At 38.8% G+C, this 26919-nt stretch overlaps 2 protein-coding genes across 4 annotated transcripts; one reads left to right on the forward strand and one right to left on the reverse strand.

Moving 5' to 3' along the window:
- Positions 1-375: 375 nt before the first annotated feature.
- Positions 376-13632, reverse strand: tes (testis derived transcript (3 LIM domains)). The gene is made up of 7 exons (XM_080874498.1): positions 13431-13632; positions 9074-9159; positions 6261-6837; positions 4457-5293; positions 2994-3209; positions 2694-2852; positions 376-1570 (listed from the first exon to the last, which is right to left on the reverse strand). The coding sequence occupies exons 1-7, from the start codon at positions 13455-13457 to the stop codon at positions 1379-1381; spliced, it is 2094 nt and encodes a 697-aa protein (XP_080730624.1). The 5' UTR covers positions 13458-13632; the 3' UTR covers positions 376-1378.
- Positions 13633-14949: 1317 nt separating this feature from the next.
- On the forward strand, positions 14950-26750 carry cpa5 (carboxypeptidase A5). 3 transcript variants are annotated; one of them, XM_080876115.1, is made up of 12 exons: positions 14950-15023; positions 19720-19918; positions 20777-20858; positions 21058-21192; positions 21287-21388; positions 23464-23565; positions 23741-23842; positions 23976-24086; positions 24340-24430; positions 24666-24865; positions 24992-25076; positions 25526-26750. In XM_080876115.1, exons 2-12 carry the CDS (start codon positions 19851-19853, stop codon positions 25711-25713), a joined length of 1266 nt encoding a protein of 421 aa, XP_080732241.1. In that variant the 5' UTR covers positions 14950-15023; positions 19720-19850; the 3' UTR covers positions 25714-26750. The 3 variants fall into 3 exon arrangements, with proteins under 3 accessions (XP_080732241.1, XP_080732243.1, XP_080732242.1); XM_080876117.1 differs by lacking the exon at positions 14950-15023 and adding an exon at positions 15808-15895; XM_080876116.1 differs by lacking the exon at positions 14950-15023 and adding an exon at positions 18698-18977.
- Positions 26751-26919: the final 169 nt, after the last annotated feature.

The following is a 26919-nucleotide window of genomic DNA, read 5'->3' on the forward strand; positions in this document are numbered from 1 at the left end:
AATCCCTGGTGCTGAGGTCCCTTCCATGACAAGATAAGTATAATGCAAAAACCTCTGGGTATTGCAGCCTGGATACTTTGGTTAAACTGCTTTTTTTCCTATAACAGTAGGAGGTGAACAAACAAAGCACGTCTGAGATTCAGTGTAAGGTATGAAGTCACTCCAAACGAGAGTTTCTGGAGATATTTTTATCTCCTAAAAGCTTAATGCCTCTGACAACCAGTCAAGCTGCAGTTCATTTGTGTAAACACTTTATTACTGTATCCTTTGAGACATTTGTGGGATTTTCATTTCTCATAAACTATTGTGATAGTTTCAAGTTGCCTCAACATTCCTTGTATCCAAGAAAGCATTGTATTAAATGTGACAAAACCTCCTTCAAGGTGCTCCTGAGATACTGTGATCAAGAGCATGGAACAGATGGATAATCTGAAAAGAGCCACATTAAAGTCTAAACTCCGTAACAACAAAGTGCTCTTCAATTGTTGTCATCCAATAGTTTTGTAATCCAAGGTCATCCAAATAGAAGAAACAGCAGAACAATCAAAGGTTAAAGCTGTAACTATATTTGTAGAGATCCTATTAAGACCTTGAAAGGCAGGAATTTAACCATTTTAGCATTTTGTTGTATGTGAGAGAAGTAATTTTAGAAAAACCTGTTTTTAATACCACAAATAAACTAACAAGGAGCTATTTGCAACACCTTGTTGCCTTGATATAAGTATGAAAATACTATGATATAACATTGCTGGCTGACAATAAAACAAGACAGTATATGCCATTTGTAGACAGAGATGGAAGAATTTACTTTTAATGTCTCGTTGAAAGCACAAATTTAATTCATCAAAACTTCAAATTTAGCTACAGACTGCAAGTTTGATATTACATTGATTATTTACTTTCAACCAGCCTCAAATCTGGCTAACACTGACAGTAACGTTGGTGCATGGAAAGGGAATGTCAGTAGTTTTTATATAAAGTAGTAAAAAGGTGGCAAAAAACAACAACAAAACAAACAAAAACCCAGCAATAGGTTAGTGGTCACAGGTTTAACAAGAAAGAAATCTCATCTGTAAATAATAACAGTGCACGAAAAGCAAACAAGAAATTTAAGGCTGGAAAAAAGTGGAAACCCCCTTTTTTTTTAAAACTATCTGAGACTACAAGATATATCAGTGCTGCGATCTTTCTGGACTTACAATAAGTACCTGAATTCAAACGGTTTCACTGTTACAGTAGATCTCCATACTACAGAGATCAGGCACTATTTCTGTTAAAAGAACCATAACAGACTATTGTAGCTGTACCAGTGTTCTCTCTGTACGATTCCTGGTTTCGCAAGTGATCATGAAGAAGATGAAGGACTTGTCTTGGCCCTTTAAGCCATGATTTTCTTCTTGCACTCCACAGAGCAGAACAGGAAGTTCTTCACTGCCATGAAGCGCTGGCCAATCAGGCATTTGGAGCAGCCGGAGCACTTGAAGCACTGTGGCTCGGCATGCCAGTGATAATCACCATAGGAAACCCTCTGGGCCTCAGGCTCTACTGCATTCTGGCAAGATGAGCATTTCTGGCAAGAGGTAGGAAATAATGATGTCAAGTTTTTTTAAGTTAAGTTTCAGATATCTAGGTTTTCCACAATTCATTTTAAAATTATTATTCAAACTCTTCAAGTTTCTATATTATTTCTATGTAGTTTCTTCCCCTAACAGCTTTAGCCTCCACTGCAGTCAAACTATGTATGTATGTGGTTTAAACTATAAGGTGTCCTCATGGTGCCTAATTAATACCTGACACGTTGAAATATGTTTCGTTTAAAAACTTTTAAAAAATGCTTGGCAGCACAGTGTAATTACTATCTCAAACAAAAAAGAGATTCCTCAACTCTTACAAGCAAAGGCAAGTATTTGGTTATATGACAACATAAGCTTTGCTGTGGATTATGTTGGAAAAAACACAGTAAACACACACCGAGCGCTTCACATTCTTGGCTTAGGGTGGCCAGCATATATTCCCCTATCAATTTTTCACAAAGTTTGACTTGGGTGAGACGATTTTGCACGAAGCCCTAAGAATCCCTAAGTAATTTGCTTTGGTAACAAGTAAAATGCTATAATCATTGTTGGTGTGTTATAATGGCCTCCAAAAGAGAGTGATCAGAGTGAAATGTGACAATCTTCTATTTTAAACATCTGGTTTTAGATCAAACCATAACATTCCACTGTGTCGTCCAATATAAGATGTTGTTGTTCTTGTTAGAGCTCATTAGGGTGTTTAAGGCCAAAAATATGCACTCAAGAATCTGAATTTTGGTATGGCTACAGCTCCCTGATAACAAATCCTTCAAGTTCAATTGCACTAATCAGCCAAAACAATATGACCTTCTACCTGGTGTGCTCATTTGTGTGCAACAAAACAGCTCACTGCGTTAAAACTTCAAAGGTACCCCAAGACATCAGCACCATAATTATTCTTATAGTATTGTATATAATGAGCTGTAGCCTCTGCATATCAGACTTGCTGACTAGTGGCCATATTCAAAATGTTGATTACGCAAACAGACTACCCACTTATGTTCTACTGTATCCCAGACCATCACATGCATCTCTGAGAGGTCATAATGTTATGGATCATTGGTGTATTTAAACCAATGAGCCAATTAAAGAAAGAAACCCAGAGCAACAAAGACTTACCACAGCATAGTTCGTCATGTAGCAGGGCTTGCAGACAGGCTTGTCATTCTCCATAACATACGTCTCTCCAGCCAGAATGCAGTCACATTCAAAACAGCAGAAATGCTTCAGATGCCAGTTCTGGCCCTCAGCCTGAGTGTACTCGTTACTGAAGATCAGCTGTAAACAGACATGCATCAGAATGTAGCATCAACGGTGCTAACAAACTCTCAGCTATGAATGGTCACACAGATGTGTATGAAATGCAATTTTTTTTAACCAAAATCAAAAGAGAAGCAAATGATCATATCCTCATCTCACCTCATCACAGCCTCCACATCGTGGCTTCTCGCTGTCTCCATAGTGCCGTCCACAGTACATCTTGCCTTTCTTCCAGAAGTAGATCATGTCCACCAGCAGTTCGTTACAGGTACAGCAGACGAAGCATGCTGGGTGCCACATCTTGTCATAACCGGCCCGCTCAGCATAGACAGCTGGCTCACCCTTACGCATGGGCTGCTGGCACTGATGGCATGACTTTAAGGGAAAGTACAGTACATTAGTACAGCTGTATAGTTCATTATGAAAATATATTCTATTGATATTTTATTATATAGGAGAAAAAAAATCAGAATAGTTTGTTACATCCTCTCCTAAATATTTGATTTGAACAAACTATCACTGCACAGTATTTCATAACAAGTTTCCATCAATGGTAACTTTGCTCTTTGAATGTTGTTGGGTTTGTTTTTATTTTACATGAATTGTAGTAAAATTGAAAGCAGGATGAAATAAAAATCCACAAAAAGAATTAACTGCACATGGTAATGATAAGAAAAACAGTACTGCATTAAATAAAAACCCAGCATCCTCAAATGGGATGGTTGGTCTATGGCTCCACCTAGTGTTAAGTTTGGAAATGACTGAAAACTGATAAATAAACCAAGTCATACAAAAGTTAAGATTTGAACTTAGTCAAATGTATTAACTTGAACTATGGCTATTTACATATTCTATTAAAAATCTATTTTTCATATATTACCAGCAATTCATCACATCTTTAAAGAAACATTTTGTGCATGATTTCTAAGCTTAAGACATCAAAGGGTTTCCAGATGAATGGGATGAGCAGAAAGGGAAGGAAATGTGAAATTATAGAAACATTATATTATAAAGGTGTGTATATAGGTGATTTGTATTGCAGGGTGGAGTGGGTCCAACTCTTATGAGATGTGAAGGTCACAAGTAGACGCTATGTAATTTCAAGGGTTTATATAAGTGTTGATCGGGCTTCCCGATGAGCCCTAGGGCAACTGTAAGAGGAGTGTGGCTGACCAAAGGAAAAATATATTATGAAACTAAGTTTGACTTACACACAGGAAATAAACTAGAAAACCACTAAATGAAACTACAACATGTGTAATTCCCCCGTTTGAGGGTATGCTAGAAGATAGGAAGGGAACAGGTATTCTGACCATGTTTTATTTTATTCATGATATTATAATAATATATATTTTTTTTTAAATAAAGTTCCTCTTAAAATTATTGTCTCCATCTATTAACTAGATGTCAAACATATCATTGTGTTCTTGGAACTTGTTCTATTGGTAAAGACTTTCATCTTGTATTATGCAAAACTGTGAGTGAGGATTTTTTTTTTTTTGCTTTGTATGTTTTCCTCCCATCTGTTATAGTGTGACATGTCATGTGTTTACCATATACATTTTTATTTAATTTAACTTTAGTGCAGATGGTCAGTGAACTGAGGGGGGGAAAAAACTTACAAAGTTCTGTTGTGGTAGTCCAGCTTGCTGACCTCCAGGGACACTCATGGCTCCAGCGGTGGCAGTAGTACCCATGGCTCCTCCAGCTGGTCCAACGCCAGGCCCTGAAAGTGGTCCACCACCAGCTCCAGCTCCACCAGCTGCAGGTCCAAAACCACGACCAGCTCCAACTCCACCAGCTGCAGGTCCAAAACCACCACCAGCTCCAGCTCCACCAGCTGCAGGTCCAAAACCACCACCAGCTCCAACTCCACCAGCTGCAGATCCAAAACCACCACCAGCTCCAGCTCCACCAGCTGCAGGTCCAAAACCACCACCAGCTCCAACTCCACCAGCTGCAGATCCAAAACCACCACCAGCTCCAGCTCCACCAGCTGCAGGTCCAAAACCACCACCAGCTCCAGCCCCAACACCAGGTCCTGCAGCTCCAGGCCCTGAACCAAATCCAACTCCAGCAACCCCAGCCTCTGGTTTATAGCCAGCACCTCCACCCCCACCAATACTCCCAGCAGCAGCACCACCTCTAGGTCCAAACTCAGCCCCTCCTGCACTAGGTGCCCCTCCAACCCCAACACTAGATCCACCCAGCCCTCCTGCCTGAACCAGAGCCATCTCTTCAGGCAGCATGACATCTCCAACCCCCAGGGCTTCATCCTTGTACTTGCGAACGTATTGCTGCATCAGCTTGACCTCAGCAGGGCTCAGCTCATGACACCTGGACGGGTCCTGGTCGTGTTCAGGTAGCTGTCGGGCCATCTGCTGCCGACGGTAAGCAGCTCCCTCTGTACCAACCACTGGGCGTTTCTCTGGTGGGAGCAACTCAATATAACGCACAGCCTACAGAGAGACAGACAATAAAAGAGTCACCTCAGAGGGAATGAAGAAAAATGCGAAGGACAACCAGAAGAAGATCAGAGAGACAGATTAGATATAGACTAACCAGAAAGAAAGTGAAGTTTTGTTTTTTAGTGAGAAGACAAGGAATACATGGGACAGATACAAAAACAGACTAAACAAAAGACGAGAAAGTTGAGTTAATGTCAAACATAAGATTAATGTGGTGGTGAGAGATGCTGGCATTAAAAATGACATCCTCTTTACTGTAATCACCAGTGCTTCAAAAGTCCCCGCCACACATTTAAGACAACTGAATAAAACAACATTTTGTAACATATTTCTGAAAGAAATTGCTACTGAGAAGAAACAGACCTTTTAAACAAAAAAAAGACCTAAACAAAAACAAACAAACAAAAAACTGTTGATTCAGTGACATCAAATGTGCAGACCTTCTGTTCTGCAGTAGCTAGCCAAGGGTTTTCTAATACCTTGAACTTTAGGAGGCATAAACAAACAAAAATGATTCGGCTAATCTCCCCTTCAAGGTCGTCTTTCTCTGTGCACCTGAACAATGCCAGGAAGTCTAATTCTAACCATCTACACTCCAGTGTGTTAAAATGGTAACATCTTGCCTTAAATTTCACTTTGGAGACAAGCACAAGGTTACAGGAAAGTGTCATAAAGGAAGAGGTTGACTTTGTTAGTTGACTACACCTACATCGATCTATGGTTCATGTGTTTTTGCCTATTACCAAATCTTAAATGATGCAATACCACCAATACTTCCTGATCAAGGCAGGAATATTATCTATTAATATGTTAATTTTTTTATACCAATGAATCCTTTACCATATGATAATGCTTAAATGCTTTTTGGGGGTTTTATGAGGGTGGGGAATGAAAAAACAAAAAACCCCAACTCAATTTAGACTTGAAAAGTTATTTTCTAACTAATATGAACTCTTACCAGGTACTTGTTAGCCACTGGTGGTGCCCACTCATAGGTGACAGTCTTCATTGGTACATCTTTAGGAACTGGCACTACGTTGGCTGATGTGGCACTGACAGTGACTGGCACTTTGCTAGCCCTGACTGGTGTGGCACTGGCTGGTACAGGCTGAACCCGAGCATGACCCTGAACCCCAATGCCTGTCGAACCTGCAGAGGCTCCAGCTGAGGGTACAGAACCAGCTGTGGCAGACGGGGACACAGAACCAGCTGTGGCAGACGGGGACACAGAACCGGCTGTGGCAGACGGGGACACAGAGCCGGCTCTGGCAGACGACGACACAGAGCCGGCTCTGGCAGAAGGGGGCACAACAGTAGAGGTCGCACTGGGTGGTACCGTGTAAGCAGTGGCAGGGCTAGGCAAAGTGATGGTCACCATGTTGCCCTGGTAGCTGGGGATCCCATCCGTCTTCAGCTTGGCGATGAGGCCGGTGTACTTAGTGTCCTCAAACAGCTTGCCTACCTTCTTGTTCTCCTCCGAGTTCATCGCCACATCATGCTCTGTGAGGCCACATTTGCAGTTTCGGCATATCTTTCTGCAAAGAAGAATTTAACAAAATGTTCAGGACTTTGACTTTTTAAACCTTGATACTAATAAATTACCATTGCTTTATTCAAACTAAACAAGCAATGTCTCAGTTTTTTTTACTACATATTCTTCTTTATAGCTGGTATATTTGATAAATTTGAATAAATCCTCACTTCATTCACCTCCCTCTATTTTTAGAATATTAAATAAAAACTCCTACACCATTATACCAACACAATAAGTTCTGTGTTAAAACTGAACTACTGGCATTTTTATCATGCCTCAACACATCTTTTGATATAACTATGACATAATTTGTAACTAGAAGGCATGCTCCAGCCCAAACAGGCCTTCAGAATTTTAGTGGAATAGGCAATACGTTATAGCAATACTCATAGGTAACCAGATGAAAACTCTGTAACACTGAAATAGAAAAATATCTTCTCTTTTCTTTATGTTTTTTTAACTTCATTTTAAAACTGATGAAGAAAGAGCTTCTCAACTTTGGGATAAATAACATATTTTAAAGAAAATGAAAGGTATTTTCATCAGTGTTGCAACAAAAAAAAAAAAAAGTGTCAGAGGATTGCTGTATTATTATACAGCAATCCTCTGACACACATAAAGTGAAATGACTTACAATAGAGTTTTGTTTTGTTTAGATTATGTTTACCTAGCTTGATTGTTTAAGACCCATTAACTTTAGAATTACAAAAAAACTCTATAACTATAATAAATGATTATGACAGGCTCTACAATCAAAACTAACTTGTAGCTTTAGAGGGCAGGTGACAACCTTTAATTATAGCGTCTTCATAGAATTATGATAAAAACCTTGCCTGAAAATTCAGCCCCGGCCGCATTAGACTAAATTCTATTCTCAAGAACAGCATGTTCCCATTAGGCCGATGGCTCCTGCTGCTATAGGAATCCTTTTAATTAAGCAAGCTGGGAAGTTGACAGACTGGGTCAATGAGTGAAATGTTGTTGTCATGCAGAATAAGCATGCTTTTTTAAATGACGGCTCTGATTCATAATGGTATTCAACATTACTGAGTTGAGTTTTAAAATATATAGTGATATATTTCTACATAAGATACAGGAGGAAAGTAAATATTTTATATAAATATAGCTTAATATTGCATCAAAATTTTTGTAAAGAGTCTGCATTTCTCCTCTTACTACAATTACCATCTCATGCAGCTCCATCTCTATTTACTGCCCTCCTGCACTGCAAGCTCAACAATAAACTAAGCTTCAAAGTTAAGCTCTGAGTAAATATTATAATTACCAGTATTTCAACAGCTAACAAACAGTATGTCATTTCTACTATATAAGTCAAACAAAGAAAGAAACTGCTCATTTCCAAAGCCACCCATCTCATTTGACTAAAACAGTAGATTCTACATTACAAAGAATAGTTTCTGGAGTTTTTGGTGTGCCGATGTGTTTTAACATGTTAGTTTGGATCTGAGAGAGTTTAATAAATGCCAAAGTAAACCAACAACAAAAATAATCAGCAAGTTCTTTGTTGTTATGAGGTAAAAGTGTTTTATCAAAGAACTTTGGCAGCTTTTACAGGAGCAATGCTGCTTTCATTGTTTTCCAACAGCACATAAAGCACTGAAAATGTTGCAAACATGGGATACAGCTAAAGCAGTAATTATTTCTTGTAGATGACTAAAATGCTGACCATGACCACACCAGCGCTTATCTTCAGCGCAGGCTCTTACTCCTGTCTGTTAGCAGGCGTGTCACCTACCATCCACTATAAATAATACGCTGCCTGCAGTTCTCAAGGGTGAACAACTCCATTTCAAAGGAAATATATTATCCTTCAATGCAAGAAAAGCATTTCAGAAGTCAAACACTAATTATCAGAATTATTATTATCAGAAAGAATAATTATCAGAAAGAGACATACAAGAGATATACTCCTGCCAAGTTTACTGAAAATGGCAGCCTACTGCCTAAGACATCTTACCCATTGCATGAAAATAAGGAGGTATATTTTGTTTATTATCATTCAGCCCAAAAAGCACTAAAATATGGTGTTTGTTGACTGAACCTTACTAAACACTATTTTTTGTTTGTTTGTTTTTGTTAAACTAAAGTCGTACTGAAGAGTTCACAGCTTTGCTCAAGACAACAGCGACTCACTCTTTAATCAGCAATTTGGACACAGGAAGCAAAGAAAAGGAAACTTGTGAAACTGTGATGATGTGCAGAGGAACTGTTCAAACCTCCAGAAATGCAGCTCAAAGCCCTCACACTTGTCCTTGCATTTCAAACAGGCAGCTCCAGCACCAAACTCATGGCCAAGCGTCACCTGTAAATAAAGCACACAAAGGAAATGACACATACTGTCAGTGTTTTGTTTTCTATTGAGCAGAATACGGTATTTAAATGAGGGAAAAAGTTTATGATGATACTTGTGGGAGAAGAATCAGAATAAGCTTCACTGGCCAAGTATATGTACACATACATTTATTATTTAAATAACAGGACAGACAAACAGACAATAGCAACATGACAGAGACAATAACATGTTTAACATATTTATATTTGCATTGTTGCAAAGAGATCAGAGTGCAACAATGTTGGAACAACTTGTGAAAGAATAAGAAACAAATAAGTGTCTACTTATATGGGAATGTGACAGCATATTATCTGAATAAATAAAGTACATAGATATTTACAACAAATGGGTTGTTTTGGTGTACAGTGCTCTGTAATGCCTATCAGAGGGGAGGAGTTGGAACCTGTTGTGTCCAGGGTATGATGTTTGTCTGATTCTGAATTTGTCTTGAAATCCTGAATGGAGAGAAAATCTGCGCCAATCTTTTTTTTTTTTTTTCTGCAGTCCCAACTGTCCGTTTGATGATTGATGTGCAAAGAACAGACTTAAGTATTGCAGAGTACATTTTGATCAACAGTGCCTGAGGCAGATTGAACTTCCTGAACTAACACAGGAAAGACATCCTCTGTTGGGCCTTTTGATCATTTTGTCTATGTTGGACGCCCACTTCAGGTCTTGGAAGATTGTAGATCCCACTGCAGAGAGATTCCTACTGAAGACAGAGCAGGAGCAGCTTAAATGAGATTTACGTTTTGCTACTTTGTAGTACCACCATAAATCATGTTGGAACAACTTAAATTGGGCTTTTTAAAATCTCCCAGGGGAATTAAGTCTCACTCTGGAAATTGCTGCAAGTTTCACTTTTAAACAGCAGTCACTGTCTGTCTGCATTCCTCAGCAGAGAATGTCTTTTTGGGTCAAAAACATCTCTTGACAGCAGGGTGCCTGATGGGATCCCACCAGCCACTTAGTGTTATTGAATAGTTGCCTATATATGGTCGCAAACCATCCTAATGGCTTAATGTGTACATGAGTGAGAAATGCAGACAGACAGTGGCTCCTGTTTAAAAGTGAAGCTTTGATGCCAGACTTTTAACATTCACCACAATTTCCAGAATGAGACGTTTGTCCTCTGGGAGATGTTAAGAAGCCCAATTATAAGTTGTTCCAGCATGGTCCTAGAAAGTACTAAACACATCAGTAAATCTTAGTTAAACTGTAAGATGTACTCGCCTCCTGTGTCTTTTGCAATGAGCAGCTTAAACAGAACTTAAGGAGCAGCCTGGAGTAGCCTGTCACAGGGAACTAGGGAAGATGAGAGTTTCTGTGTAATTAAGCATGATTCTTTTGGGGTAGGACTGTGTATGATTTTACTTGCATTTTAATACTGATGCAGAAATATTTGTGGAAGGCAGTGTTGTCTAAATAAAAAGTTTAACCTGAATTATGAAAAAGTAAACAAGATTACAAAAGGTGTGCAGGCATCCATTGCTAACTTCCAGTCCTTGATTCTCAGGGGGTTTCAGATGGTACTACAAAGATGTTCAGGCTCTTGCAGAAAGTACTTGAACTTTGAGACAAAAGAACAAATTATTTAAAATGTCATTTTACACTACCAACTAAAACATCATTTTCAACTTTGCAAATGCAAACGTTTATCGGTATGCTTTAAGGGCGGACAGGATAAGTGGTTGAAGCCTAAATATTTATCTCAAGCATAGGGAGGACGACTGTTTTTGGCAGAGCTCATTCAGCATGTATACATGCTTCCCTGGAAGGCAGCTGCACCATCTGGATTCACACTTCAAGTTAATCAATGACTTTGTTTCATGACTAAGCCTGTGGGGTGATTAATTTTGATGACAACACTTTTGCTACAAGCCAGCTTAGACACAAAGTCTATGATTCAGGTCCAGTGAGTCATAGTTCATGAGTCACTTTACTGGAGAAGGGCAGAGCTGCAGGCCAGTGGCAAGGAAGTAGTCGCTTTAGCTGGAGCTGACCAGCTACTTTCAGACGCTGGACACAGTTTCTGTAACATCATGAAGATGATGTAAGATATGTAAAACACATATTTTTAAAAAGAATGTTCAATTACTTACATGTATACATCTTGTTTCTAATGCTTTAAATAACAGACGGTGTCAAAGAAGTTTCAGTCAAACCACCCTTAAATTTATGAACAACTTTTTCTATTTTTAAGGCAAACTTTCCTCTGTAAAGGTGGAATACGGTCATAAAAAATATTACTATTTTTCAGTTCGCTTACTGCTGTTTTAGACAAAGATTTAATTGGTTTCATGATTCACTGGCTTGAACTGAAATTCAGTTCATAACACTGTAATCACTGCAGGATTTAAACAAACAGAGAAATCCTTTGGTGTGGTTCTATTTCTACCACAAAGTCATATGAAAGCTTTAATGATGGTTTAGGTGTTTAGGTAATAAATAAACCTAGCCAGACCTCCACAGACTTCTAAGAGTCAGCAGAATGGCAATGCTGTACGCCGCGACCCTATAGTCACAGCCTATTACGTCAGACGTTCTGTTAAGTAGAATGCAGCACCTTAATTGAGTATAATATCACCTAAACACAATGATAATGTTTCCTGAACAAGCGCAACACAGATCACAGCAGCATCTCTGTGAACTTGCAGCCTCCTGCAGACAGAAATCCTGCAGCGGTGGCAGGCTGATCTCCCCCAGGGATTACAGGCAGATGTCAGACTGTTTGTCTGGGTTATCCAGCTGCTCAGACCTATTTAAGGAGAGGATTCCCTCATCTTCACTGAAACAGTTTGTCCCTGTAAAATTCTCACTCTTAGTCAATTTTTCAGAGTGAAGCTGAAAGCTCTGAAATTTAATGCAGGAAAAATGTAAACCATATTTTTACAAGTGGCTGAAGACATTAAATTGCAGCTTAATAACTCATACAAAACAAACCACCAGTCTGTGTAACCACCTTCACTGCTACCAAATCTCTGCAGGTCTGTGCAAAGACCCCCCAAAGCTCAAGTTAACTTAGTAGCATAAATTAACAGTACAGTACCAATGTTTTTGCACCATGCCACCAAAACACAATCCTTGTTTGTGTATAAACTTGTCAATAACCATAAATAACAACAACAACAATAATAATAATAATAATAATAATAATCCATATAGTTTGATTCTGATAACTACAAAAGCTTTAACAGATGTTAAAATGCATTTTTCTTTTCCTAAACTACTTAAGAGGTTATAATAGCTTCTATGGAAAATGCTGACTGGTTGATATTCATGTGTATTCACTACATAAACCTGGATTCCTCGAACAGAATTATTTATACAGATTATCTATGGACCATAAGTAAACTAAGGAGAAGGGGTGCATAAGAGGAATCTAGTGAATGCCAACAACGAGTATCTACAGTGATCCATGATGATGAATGAATGACTATTCACTAGACAAAGCGTGTACTGTAAAAAGGTTTCCTGCCTGTCCTGACTCTTAACTTTTGTCTTCTCCCTTGGATGGCCAAACTCTATTTAAAAAACATTAGATTTTGATGCATCTGGCTTACAGTCTTAAGTGCATTATGAGTGACATGAGCCTTAATATTCTTGAAACCCTGCTGACAGTTCAACACTCAATTCGGCAGCTGTAACGCCAACATTTACTTATGGACAAATTAACTATCACAGCTGGTTTGCATTTTACTGTCATAGTGATTTGTTCCACTTAATAGAGAGCCGAGGACGCTGAGCACCGCGGATTAATACAGTATCAAAACCCTGAACAAGGAGGACGACTTTGTACGTAAAATGGGTCCGTTAATGGGTCAAGCTGTTCCGCTATTAAGTTACAGAGGTTGGGGGTTTGGTTGATACGCAGAGTGAGACTTTGTCACATTTCAAACGCAGTTTCTTACATCGGAACTTATTCTGAAAGGGAAGTAACTAAAAAGGGCGCGACCTATGTTTTCCAAGTTTGTAAACCGATCGACGTGAGTTTGTTCCAGCAATATCAACTACCCAATGATGTGAAATAAGCGTATTTAAGCGAACTAAGTAGATTTTTAATTGAAAAAAAAAAACATAAATAAAGACCATTAATATCTCGAAATTAAAACCGAAACTTAAACTGTAAAATAACCTGCAGTACTGTAACTTTTCTGCCACCTGTCCCTTCCTCTGCACACCTTAAGGGCGTTCCCCGAACTGTGCGAGATATCTACGAAGAACACGGGGGCAAAGCTTACCTTCTTTAGCTCCCTCTCTATTTCCATTTTTGTGTTCAACGTTTTCTTATTCCAGACGTGCTTCTCGTAAAAAAAAAAACAACAACTGTCGAATCCAAACACAGACAACAGGGAGAATGTGCCGGAAAAATGTAAAACAAATCCTGCTGCCCTCACTGATTTCCCTTTGGGGGTCCTGCTTCTACTCCGCACAGGTGATAACTTCGCCGGAATCAAGTCGATAGTTTCCGTTTGGGCATTTCAAAATAAAACGTACGTTGCCCACTAATGAGTCGGGTCTTATTTGTGTCAGTATGATGAAGTATTTAAATACTTGTGCATGTATTTTCAAAATCTATGTGATAAATTACAAATTGACTTTTTGTTTTAAACTCTAGGGGAGCCTCTAGGATTTTTTCATAGGGGTGGCCACTAAAATTACTGCAGTGGCACACGCCAGAGTGAAGGGGGCGATGAAATCACGAGGGACATACAAAATGACACAATATGAATGATAAAAATTGTATATGCAGGAATTAATAAGAAGCGAATGTTTCAGCTCATTGTAGAGTGTCTTCCTCTCTCTTGCGCTCATGTTTATTAAAATTATTACCTAATTTTGGGGCGTGGCCAGTGCTGGTCTGAAATAAGCAATGTCGTCCATTCACTAGTTTTCCATGTGAAAATATTAAGATGTGATCTGAAATTTTAAAATTAGCCTGGGGATCTGTGTTTTTAGACAAACAAATCAAACTGTCACTGCGCTCAACTGCTGAAGTGACAGTTCCATCTTAATGAATTAATGACACGTTCAGATAATTATTTAACAATGTATATATTAATTTCATTCTGGCACTCCTGGCACTCCAAAGCAACAAAGACGTAAAACCAAAAAAAGTGGTCTCAGAAAGGACTTTAAAAGGAAAACACAACAAAAATATTTACTTTTAAAGATTGATGAGGCTGCTTCATTACAGAACCCAAGATAGTGAAAATGAGGTATTGGACAAATAATAATTGGTTCTGTTGACTATATATTTATTTTGGCATGAAATAGTAAACATGGGCACAGTAATCACATTAATTAACCAAAACAGTATTTATTGTAAACACCTGTAAACACTTGGGTATGCTTATTATTGGTCAAAATTAGTATGTCTATCAATTTATAATCCTCAAAGACATATAAAAGATACACTGTGATGGAAAGACCTGCTTTAACTATCTTACTTGGAGCCTGGTGTTAACTAGTCACGACACTGCAGTTATTTAATCTTTTCCAACAATTTGGGCTCATCTGGCGCTTTTACTGTGAAAAAAACACTTTCATTACTTCCGGACTTGCCTCATTTCTTCTTTCTTTCCTTTCTAGCTTGACTTTACTTTCACTCGGGAGGTCCCGTACACTTTTCATTGATGTTTGAACAGGGCGGGACTTCCGTTTTGACAGATTTTCCGTCTTAACCAATAAGAGTACAAAAAAGAGGCACTGGAGGACAGGGTAGCCAACCAGGAAACAACAGGGCGTGTCTTTACCTAACAAAGGATGTGAGTGTATTTGACACATTCAACCTGCTGCAGTTACGGTTTTTCCTCCGACCCTCATCTTTATGTGTAAATACATTCTAAATTATTAAATTATCTAATTATACACTGATAACGGTGTGGTAATTTGTTTGTGACAAGACAAGAAATTTAATTTTTAATCACATATAGCAACTGAAATAATCTTAGGACTCGTTGTCCGCAGACTTACAGCTGGTCCGTGTTTTGAACTAATGTTTGTGGTTTGAACCGAAACAGCTGCAGTTTTGACTCAGTGACAGGAAACAATAGTCGTTATCAACTTCCTGTGTGTTGGTTTAGTGGAAGCAGCACTGTCACACCCGGCCACTTGATCTGTCGTGTTAACTGTTAAAGAACCGTGTTTTGATGCAGTTTTTTCGCCGATGCTCTCATTCCCTGTGATGTCTGATCTATGTTTTCTGGTATGCCTGTAAACTCTCAGGCAACTGTTTCATTCAATCGCTGCATCCAAACCCTAATAAAATCGCATCATGTCCGAAGACATGCTGTTAAATGTGACTCCAAGATGGAAAGTGGGTCACTTAAAAGTGACCCTGAACCAGAATACACCAACTATAATACTTTTTAAAAATCACACACATAAAATGAGAGAGTAACTAAAGTTAAAAAGTTCAAATGAGTGTGCCCCACCTTTCACCCTACAGATAACTGTATGGATGCATGGAAGGACTTACCCTCCCATGCTGATTTTCAGCTCCCCCCACCCAAACACGCAAGAATATCAGGAAGCTGTACACTCTCAAAGTGCTGCATCACTGTGACCTCAACAGATTTTACACTCTTTTGTATAGTTCACATTTCATGCACTTATTATCTCTCTAAACTTTGGTAGGGGCTAAGTTCAGTTCAAGGAAACTTTAACAGACACATGGATCAAAGATACTGCCTGCTTTGTTTTTGTAAGTCTGTGTGAATTCTGCAGATGCTTTTTACTGTTTATTTTTCCTCTGCACTGAGCTTATCAGCTTGGTTGCATAGGAAAAACTTGTAGATAGCAGACAGAAGACAGCCAATGGAGGGAGGTGGCATTAGTGAGTAACGTTACTTTGCTACCTTGTAAATTTCCTTTCAATTCTTAAATTCCCAAGTATGTCATAGATATCTTTTAAATCAGGCATTAAGAAGGAATCCAAGATGCTAGAATGCTGGAATTTTAAAGGCATTTCAAATTGTCAAATGTCTTAGCTGTTCAATACTTACTCCTCAATAGGTCAACATTCCCAAGAACTACATCCACTAAAGGTGACTGTGTAAGGGAAGAAAACAAGACAAAAGCTGGGTATTGATGCCCAGCATATTAAAAAAATGATTTTGATGCCTCCTGTCTTCACAGGGAAAATTCAACTAACATTTGGTAGGTGTCTTTTTCTTAATGCCTCACACCTGCTAAAACGCCAGATGTAAAGTTTTTGTACCATTACAAAACAAGTTATCTCATGTCTGGAAATATTTTTATTGACATGCAGGGTTCACAGTACATGTGTCCAGGCAGCTGGTTTGAATTTAGCTCATTGATGCAGTTCATCTGTGGAGCTGCTCCACCAGTAAGAGAGAGGAAGCTCAGAACACTGCTTTGTGTTGAACAATGAGATTCCTTCCTGAGCTGTAAACAGCATTTAAGCCAGCCATTCAATACCAGCTAATAGTGGATTATGATTTATTAATGTTTCATTGTTTTTTCATCCAAATAATCTGTCTATTTCACATAAAGTACCGTTTTTGTTTTTCAAACAATAAAATGGGGAAAAGCAATGAGGATGCAGTGACTAAATATGGTTGTATAAATATATTATTCAACAATAAAGTCATAAAAAAAAAAAATTCATAGCAAAATTAAAGCCGTGTATTCTGATGATGATGTCTTAGTGTTTGATTAATAAATTTTTGCCAGTTTATATCATAAACACCCACAGGTTAAATAAATCTGTGGAAACAGCTATCCTCGCTCCATCAAAAGTTAGCAAAATCTGCTGACCATCACCTCTATTTGCATATTATAAACAACAACAACAACAACACATACGCTAGAATGCTGTTTCAGTTCAGCATTCAATACAATACACCCCTCACAACTCATCAGGGAACTGACAGACCTGGGCATCAGTTCCCTCATCTGCAAATGGTTACTGGACTTCCTGACCAACCGCCCCCAACATGTCCAGCTGGATAACCACTGCTCATCTCCAATCACAATGAACACCGGTGTACCGCAAGGCTGTGTGATGAGCCCTTTCCTCTACTCCCTCTTCACCCACGACTGCAAACCTGCTGATGGTTCCAACACCATCATTAAGTTTGCAGATGACACCACGGTGATTGGCCTCATCAGTGACAACGATGAGGCCGCCTACAGGGAGGAGGTGGATCGTCTGGCTGAGTGGTGCGACAGAAACAACCTGCTGCTTAACACAGAGAAGACCAAGGAGCTCATCGTGGATTACAGGAGGAATGCTGACCCACATCCACCCATCCACATTAAGGGGACGGCTGTGGAGCGTGTGAGCAGCTTCAAGTTCCTGGGAGTCCACATCTCCGAGGATCTCATCTGGACGACCAACTGCTCCAAGCTGGTCAAGAAGGCTCACCAGCGCCTCTTCTTCTTGAGGACTCTGAGGAAGAACCACCTGTCCTCAGACATCCTGGTGAACTTCTATCGCTGCACCATCGAGAGCATCCTGACCAACTGTATAACAGTCTGGTACGGGAACTGCTCTGCCTCGGACCGGAAGGCGTTGCAGAGGGTCGTGAAAACTGCCCAGCGCATCGCCGGAGCACCACTTCCTGCCATAAAAGACATCTACAGGAAGCGGTGTCTGAAAAGGGCTGGGAAAATCATCAAAGACCCCAGTCACCCATCACATGGACTCTTCACCCTCCTGCCCTCTGGGAGGCGCCACAGGAGCCTCCGGACTAAGACCACCAGGTACCGGAACAGCTTCTTCCCCACAGCTGTCAGACTCCTGAACTCTGCCTCCTGACATCTGACCCACACTAAACTCATGGACTGAACATACACACACCCACAATGGACAACTGTACCCTCAAACACACAATAATAACATGGACTGAACCACCACTCACAACCACTTGGACTTTATATAGCCTTTGTAGAAATTATCCACATATCTCACTTATCTTAACTGCACTACTGTATAGTTCTGTGTAAATAATCATTCTGTACATACGATAATTTTTAATCCTACAACTGTTTATAACTTGCATAGTCCCCATTTCTGTATAACTGTATATCTCAGATTTCTGTATAGTTTTTTTTATTTCAGATTTATATCCTGTTCATAGCCTGTACATAGCTTGTACTCACTACAGCCTGTACATACTTATAGTTATAGAACATTCACAACATACTTCATACCGTGTACATTATAACATACCATAATAGACCCATTCCTGTAATATACTTACATATCTATATTATTGCTAATATATATTGTAATATATCTATATCACTAAAGCACTTCTGGATGGATGCAAACTGCATTTCGTTGCCCTGTACCTGTGCATGTGCAATGACAATAAAGTTGAATTCTATTCTATTCTAAAACCAGAGCATAAATAGGCCATGCAGGAAACTGAATAGGAAGTTAAAAAAGCACATTGACCGTATGCAGTGTGTGCACATAGTTCCCAGTTATTGCATGACAACATTACAGCAACTATGGGAGGAGCTAAGCTGGCTAGCTTCACTGCTTCTCATGAGAAAGCAAGTTATCTTATTTCCCAAATATCTTGTTAAAATCTCTTAAAGAAAAGTGTGACAGGTTTTATTTTTACTTTTTATTTTTTTATCTTTAAGCAACTAATACATCGACTAAGCCATCAAACAAAATTCTTGAGGATTTGCTATTTGCTTTTCTTATCATGCTTTTTGCTTTTTAAGCTGTAGAGGCTGGTGAGAAACAGTATTCCAAAAAAAAAAAGAAAAAAAAAGAAAAAGAAAAGAGAAACAGTATTCCATTTCAGGTAGGGTGTCACCATACGAAATTACAATAAACTTCTTGAGTTCTTGACTTATACAATTGTATATATATATATATATATATATATATGTGTGTGTGTGTGTGTGTGTGTGTGTGTGTGTGTGTGTGTGTATTGCTAGCATTTGTGACAACATAAACGGTTTGAAGATGTTAGAGCATTTTTTACATGAGTATTTTTTATAATAATAATAATAATAATAATAATAAAAAGAAAGTTTACAGAGTGACAAATTTAGGCATGAAATGATTAAGCTGTGTATTTCTCCCTGGTGTTTTAATGAGCTCTTTCTACACTGGACGCATTCATAATGAAGCAAAGCAAAGGAAATGCATTGGATTTTTTAAAATCTTTTCCTCCTGTGACCTAAGTTGTTGTTTGTGATGCATTTGTAATTTCTCCTACCGATTTGGGATTAGATGGACCTGATAAGTACCAAAGGTTAGCATTTCTTTCCAAGGTTTTTGTTTGTTTGTTTGTTTGTTTTAAAAATCATGGGGACAATTGTGTAACAAAGTATTAAACACTTCGTTGAGCAGAATGAAGGAGGAGGTGCAGAACAGCCTAAATGTAATGTCCCCATATGAGGACCCATGTTAAAAAAAAGTGTTTTCAGTCAGACTAAGATTGAATTTAGCACCAGTGCTTTTATTTTGTAAACTAAACATAAATTCAGTTTGTTCAAAATATGTGTGTATGATGCAACTTCTGGTTCTGGTATCTCTAGGCTGGTGTGGGAAAAGGACCAGCCGGTGACAGAGCTCTCTGAACTCTGGCAAGGTCAACCTTTGGGCATATATCAGGTGGCAGAGGCAGCCATAAACGTCTGTTTCTGGCCCAACGTTCACACTGTTGCTCATGATGAGGGGGCTGTTCGTGTTCGCTGCGCTGCTTGTGGCAGTTTTTGGCAAAGTGACATTTGAGGGGTAAGTGGACCTGTCGACTAAATCTAAGACTATCTACTAAGTAAAGACTAAAGTAAATCAGTGTTTTTGAGCAAACGTAGGCACTATCATCAGTTTCCTTAAGAAGAGTTATGAATTAGTCATGATTGAATTAATCAGTCATTAGCAATGCTTCTACTTCTTGGGTTTTGATATTGACCCAGGTGTCATCTATGTATCTGTAGCTGTGGCTAGCTGCTGTCCCTGTGAAAGACCAAGCGCTTTACTTTCAACCTTTTTTTACTTTCGGACACTCCCGATTGGAAAAAAAGAAAAGCTGCATCATACATTTTTTGATAAGGACACAAGGTTATGCATGTGTAGAGATCCAAAAACCAATATTTCAGCCTGCAAACTCACACAGATTGAAGTGTGGATCAGAGAACAGAATTCAGGTTTATGCTATCAGTCCCAGCAATGTGTGGAATGACAAACAGTTTTTTTCTCAAACTGAAAAATAGTTTATAGAGGAAACACTGGCAAGCAGTCTTTTATAACTTCCAACTTTATGAAGCTTAAGGCTTCTCACTTCCTGTTATTTAAAATAGTGCTGTATGTATGTAATTTATCCGACACCCCTCTGTTGCTACAGCATGAATAAAACCCTAAAATCTAAATTTTCTTGCAGTTTTACATAGTATATATACATAGTATGTGAAATAGCTAATATGCAGTGCCTAGAAAACCTGGACTGTTCCTGCATCCAGTTGATGCCTGCCGATGAGAACTGGTTGAGATACCTAAACTGATAACTCTGGTTTCACAATAAATGACTTTTTTCTGCACAAGCAAGATACGCTGAGTAGAAGGCTGTAAAACTTAGCTGTTTGCTGTTTGCAGGCACAAAGTGCTTCGAATTGTTCCCAAGGATGAAGTCCAGCTGTCTCTTATCAAGGATCTGGAGGAAATGATGGAGTTCGAGGTAATTTATCAGCCACTAAATGACATCACCAGCCACCACTGTTTAAAATAAACTTTAAAAAGAAGAAGAAAGAAGAAAACAAACAAAACCACAAATTTTTAAAAATGCCTTAATAGCTCTATTTTTATCTTTATAAGTTTTCTAAATTGAGTAGAAACTTCTTTTGTATGCTTTGGTTAATATATTTTTGTTCTTTCAGCTGGATTTTTGGAGGGGGGTGACTACTGTGTCTAATCCCGTGGATGTCAGAGTTCCCTTCCATGTCTTGAAGTCAGTCAAAGATTACCTTGAGACACAGAACATTGACTACTCCGCCATGATTGAAGACCTCCAGGTTGCTTATAAGATCAGAATACACCCTGGAGTTTTTTCTGTTAATAGTTTTGCTCAGTAACTCTAATAGTATGAAATCTATCATTGTACTGCAGATGATTCTGGATAAGGAGCAGAAGGAGATGGCTGCTGCTCGTGTACCTCAGGCCAAAAACACTGATAGTTTCGACTTCGCTAACTACCACACCCTTGAAGAGGTAAGTACACAAAACTCCTCTGGCTACTGTTATCCAGTGAATAGATTGTAGCCAACTGTGTATTTTCTTTCACTAACCCATGCAAAGCAGTAAGAAAAAGCAAATAAACTCTTTGAAAGTTTTTTCAAATGTGCTAAATTTGTAATAAAATATAGCATACAAATATAGCATACTGAGTGTCAGGATCCCTCAGCTGTGACATTTTTCTTTCTGATGCTTCACACACTATTACCAGTATCTCCTTTTGTCTGATTAAAAGCTATCATCTTTGGCTAAGCAGCTTAACCTGATGCTTCATTCTATGCAGTGTTTTTGCTAGCGAGTGGCATGACTGACAAGGAAGGGCAAGGAAATGGAATTGTATTTTTATAGCAATTCTCTGGTCTTAGAGACCACTGAGAGTATTTAAGATTACAAGCAGTGTTGGGACTAACGCGTTATTAAGTAACGCGTTACAGTAACTACGTTATTATTGTGGTAACGAGCACGGTAACTAGTTATTATGCTAAAACCGGGAACGCGTTACTCGTACTAGCACTTTTAAGCTTGATCAGCTGTTGTTAGAATTTATTTAATATTAATTTCTAGTATCAGCTGATGTTGGCTGGAGCCACAGCTGTAAACCTGTTGGTCATGATATCGGTTTGGATATGTGATGAGAGGGAAACATGAAGATGAAACCAGGAGATGTCCTTACTGAATCATCAGAGCTGTGATGGAGAAACAGGTTTACCTTTTAAGTGACATGAATGAGTTGAAGGGAAGTTATGAACTGTTTCTGAGAGACAAATAACACCAGGATCCTTTTCTAAGTAGCTGACAGCTGGTAACTGTGCAGGGACGGGTCTAGCAAAGTGTTGCCAGGGGTCCATGTAGGGCATTAACAGGGAAATGGGGGCACAAGGAAATACTTTCTTATTCTCATTTAAAATGTCTCACTTTTAAAAAAAATAATTATCTGAGTCTTACAACAAACGATTGATAGATTGATACATATATACCATCAGAACAGTGTACATCACTGTCACAACAGTGTTTATTTTCATTCAAAGGCTTTATGATTTTTCCTATAATCTAGTCAAAATGCCCGGGACGATTTTTTTGTCCCAGTCCAGCCCTGTAAGCAGCTCATCTGCAGTCTGGTGTTACCTACATCTTCCTATTCAGAAGGCAGAATTTCCGAGTTCTGAGTACAATCGAAAGCACCACGACTGCAGTTTTTGTGTTGGATGTAAAAAGCAGGCCAGGATAGAATCAGGTGTGGGATTTCTCTCGTGGAAATGTGCACATTATTTTTTTCTTTCTATTGGTAGGTGGCACAGTGCAGTTGTGGCAAGTAAGCAAGCTAGAAGACTGGCAATCTTGCTGGGTATCCAGTTACGGAAGCAACACATAAACAAGAGAATTCTGAGTAAAACCAAAGTTACTTTCCCTAGTAACTAGTTACTCTGAAAGTAACGAGTAACTTGAAGTAACTGAGTTACTTTTGATAGAAGTAACTAGTAATGTAACTAAGTTACTAATTTAAAGTAACTTACCCAACACTGATTACAAGCCACATTTAACCATGCATTAATACAATGCCTTATACATTTTAAGAACCATTGTACCTCTCATTCATGGCCAATTTAGAATCATCAATTTACCTAACATATAGAGAGCATATCGAGAATATCTATAGGGAGGCCGTGCAAACACCCCAGTTGGGGTTCAAAGCAAGAACCTTATTGCTGTGCAGCGACAGTACTAACTACTGCACCAATCACTATGGGAGGAACTTACTTGTACTCTATCTGTTCATGTGAACAATGTCAATTACATTTTTGAAGCACAACAAAGGACATTTATTTCTAAAAGTATGGGGCCATGTACAGTGTGTAATGTGCCAACACTGGAAATTTGGTGCTCAATATTTCAGTGACATTTAAACTGAATGTTAATAGCAATCCTAGCATTTAACATTTCCCTATTGATCTACATCATGTTGCAATCCCCATGACATTTGAGGCCAGACAGTGGTACAGAATCATGTCGCACTCAACTGATGCTTATGCATTATTGTGTCTTTCATTCAGATCTACAGCTTCCAGGACATGCTGGTGGCTGAGAATCCCAACTTTGTCAGCAAGATAGTGATTGGGCAGAGCTACGAAGGCCGTCCTCTTAATGTGCTCAAGGTAAAAAAAAAACAAACAAGCAAAACTACAACTGCACAATAGAGCTGAACGAACATTAAAATAAAAAAAAAAAGACAAAACCTCCTATACTCTTCTGGCAAGAGTTTTCACCCTCATGCTGCTCTTCATTTTTTATTTGTAATGAAGTTTGCTACTTTCCTTTCCTGTCTTGTAGTTCAGCACTGGTGGAACCAACCGTCCTGCCATCTGGATCGACACTGGAATCCACTCCAGAGAGTGGGTCACTCAGGCCAGCGGGCTATGGTTTGCTAAGAAGGTGGGTTTTTGTTTTTTTTTTTCATTTTCTTTAATAATATTATTAACATTTGTTGCTTTTGTCTGTGTCTCTGCCACTTCTCACAACTTACAGGTTGCACTGAATATTGTGTCCTCTGCTTTCCTGTCATTAGATTGTGACTGATTATGGAACGGATCCCGCCCTCACTGCAATCCTCAGTCAAATGGACATCTTCCTGGAGATTGCCACCAACCCTGATGGATACGCCTTCACCCACAGCAGTGTGAGTCTTTCATACTGTCTACTGTCTGATTTGTTTTAGAGTAATTTGCTGTACAACCAAATGTCTGTTTATAACCTTCATTTTACTTTTAAACATTTTTTTCAGGGCTTATCCCAATTAGCTTAAGCTGACAAGATGATACAGATGAATTAGTAATGGTGTATTTAGTCGGTTTTGCACAATGAATTAAATTTTGAGAGTCATATAGAATAAAATATCTTTCTTCAAGCAAAGACTAACATTACTGTTTCAGAATCGTATGTGGCGTAAGACCAGGAAGCCCAATCCTGGTTCTTCTTGTGTGGGAGTTGATCCCAATAGGAACTGGGATGCTGGTTTTGGAGGTAATATTTTCCCCTGCCATTCACTTGTATTTAAAGCCACTAACAGCCACTGTATGAGGTAATAATGATCATGTGTGTGTGTGTGTGTGTGTGTGTGTGTGTGTGTGTGTGTGTGTGTGTGTGTGTGTGTGTGTGTGTGTGTGTGTGTGTGTATTGCTTATGTCTTTCATATTTTTACATTCTAATGCTTTACCACAGTGTCTGTTTGTCTGGTTTTCTTTATATTAATAAATAGAACCTGGTGCCAGCAGCAGCCCCTGCTCAGAAACCTATCGTGGACCCAGTGCACACTCTGAGTCTGAGGTCAAGTCTATTGTGGACTTCGTGAAGTCTCATGGCAACATCAAGGCCTTCATCTCCATCCATTCCTACTCTCAGATGCTCATGTATCCCTATGGCTACAAAAGCACTCCTGCCAATGACGCGGCAGAACTGGTATAAAAAAGATCTTTCTGATTTAATTTCTTTCTTTAGAATTCTTATTTTTATGATAGTTCTTATATCTTCTTTGGGCTCTGTCAAAAGTCCTTATTAAAAAGTATGATAATATTCTTTCTACAGCACAAGGTGGCTCAAAAGGCCATCAGTGATCTAACCTCCCTGTATGGTACCAAATACACATACGGCAGCATCATTGACACTATCTGTAAGTTTAAGCAACACTACTTACCAGTACAGACTTCTTTTACATTATTTTGCCTAATAATGACCAGATATATGAATATTTCTCTTCTTTTCCTATAACTTTAATTTCTTCAAATGCAAATATAGTGGTATTAAATAGTGTATACAAAAAAAGTTGTGGCAGGGATCTCAAACTTGCTTTAAATTGTAGCCATTTGTATAAAAGTAAAACGACACAGGTCTGTACTTCAGACAGTTTTTTGGTGTTTATGAACCAACCAACCACCACTCATGCATAAGTATAAACTGTGCTAAAATTAAATGTACAAATGGTGCAAGGTTTTTTTTTTTATTTATTTAAACATTATTGCCTTGAAATTAAAAGCTTTTTCAGGATCTCCATTTTTTTCTTTCTTTCTTTTTTTTTACAGTACCGTTTCATTGTTTTAACAATGCCTATTTTAATTTTAGACCAAGCCAGTGGTAACACCATTGACTGGACCTACGAACAGGGCATCAAGTACTCGTACACCTTTGAGCTGAGGGATGAGGGTCGCTATGGCTTCCTCCTTCCTGCATCTCAGATCATCCCCAACGCTCAGGAGACTTGGCTGGCTCTGATGTCCATCATGGATCACACCTCCAAGAACCCATACTGATCTGTGTGCGTGTATAAAAGTGGAAATCCTACATTTGGGAAATGTGCCCCCTTTTTTCCATCCTAAGAGTAATTCAAACCCATCACGATCGAGGGCTGTTCAAACTTTCTCAAAACCACAAGACAAATAAACACAATCCAAAATCAAAGCTGAATTTCTTTGTGATCCTGCTTGCACTGTAGCACATTCAGGCCTCAGGAGTGTCCCTACACTGTGTGCTGGGTTGCGTGCTTCTTTTATTATTTTTCTCAATGTAATGTGACTTTTCAGACGTTGCAAAGCGTAGCTGCAGCATCATTGCCAGCTGCTCAGCATACTGTATCGCCTTGGTCCCAGGGCACTACTGCATAAATAGGAGAGGCAGAATTAGAAAACATATCCCACCTGTGCCAGCCAGGCTCTCCACAGCCCCCCGAACCTTCCACTCCACCTCTCCCTCTGCAGCTGAGACACCACCACACACCACCATCCAACCCATGTATTTCATGCACTTTATGCCACTCACACAAAACTGCAGCGCCACCGTGATCATTGCAAAAAGGAAGATGAAACATTAGACATATACAGGAACTTTTGTGGTCAGCAGTTTATTTACATTTTGAGCTCCAGACAAAATATTTTCAAATTCTGAACTACGAAAACTGTTGCTTTTTTTATGGCAGGCCCATGAATGCCGTCTGTTAATATATTCTGACAGATGAAAGAAAGCATTTAAATACATTTATCCCCCTGATAAATTCTATTAAAGCAACAACAATAATAATAAAACATGTAACAAAAATCTATTGATTGAGTTGCAAATTGTTCCACATGTCAATGCAATGAAGAGGCCTTTAAAAAGAATGCAGATCTTTCTGTTAATTATTTAGTTAATCGTATAGCTAGATAGCTTTCTACTGAAAAAGCTTATCTTGGGGTCAAGCTTGTCAGATATGACAAGATATGTCAGATATTTTTTTTTAGATGTACATATGAGCAATTTCAGGATGCTGATTAATGATCAATTTATCCACAGATTAATCAATAATGATGGACTTCCACATAATCCATGTAGTACGTCACAAGCTGTCTGTAAAAAAATAAAATGAAAAAAGCAAAAGAGTAATCTTCCCTTTTTTTCAAACTGGTCAGAACTTCACTGTGTCAAAATCCATGATGCAATCGTTCTTGTGAGTCAGCCAAAGATAAACATGTATAACCATGAAC

This window comes from Rhamphochromis sp. 'chilingali', assembly GCF_963969265.1.
Source record: "Rhamphochromis sp. 'chilingali' genome assembly, chromosome: 2".
NCBI lineage: Eukaryota > Metazoa > Chordata > Actinopteri > Cichliformes > Cichlidae > Rhamphochromis > Rhamphochromis sp. 'chilingali'.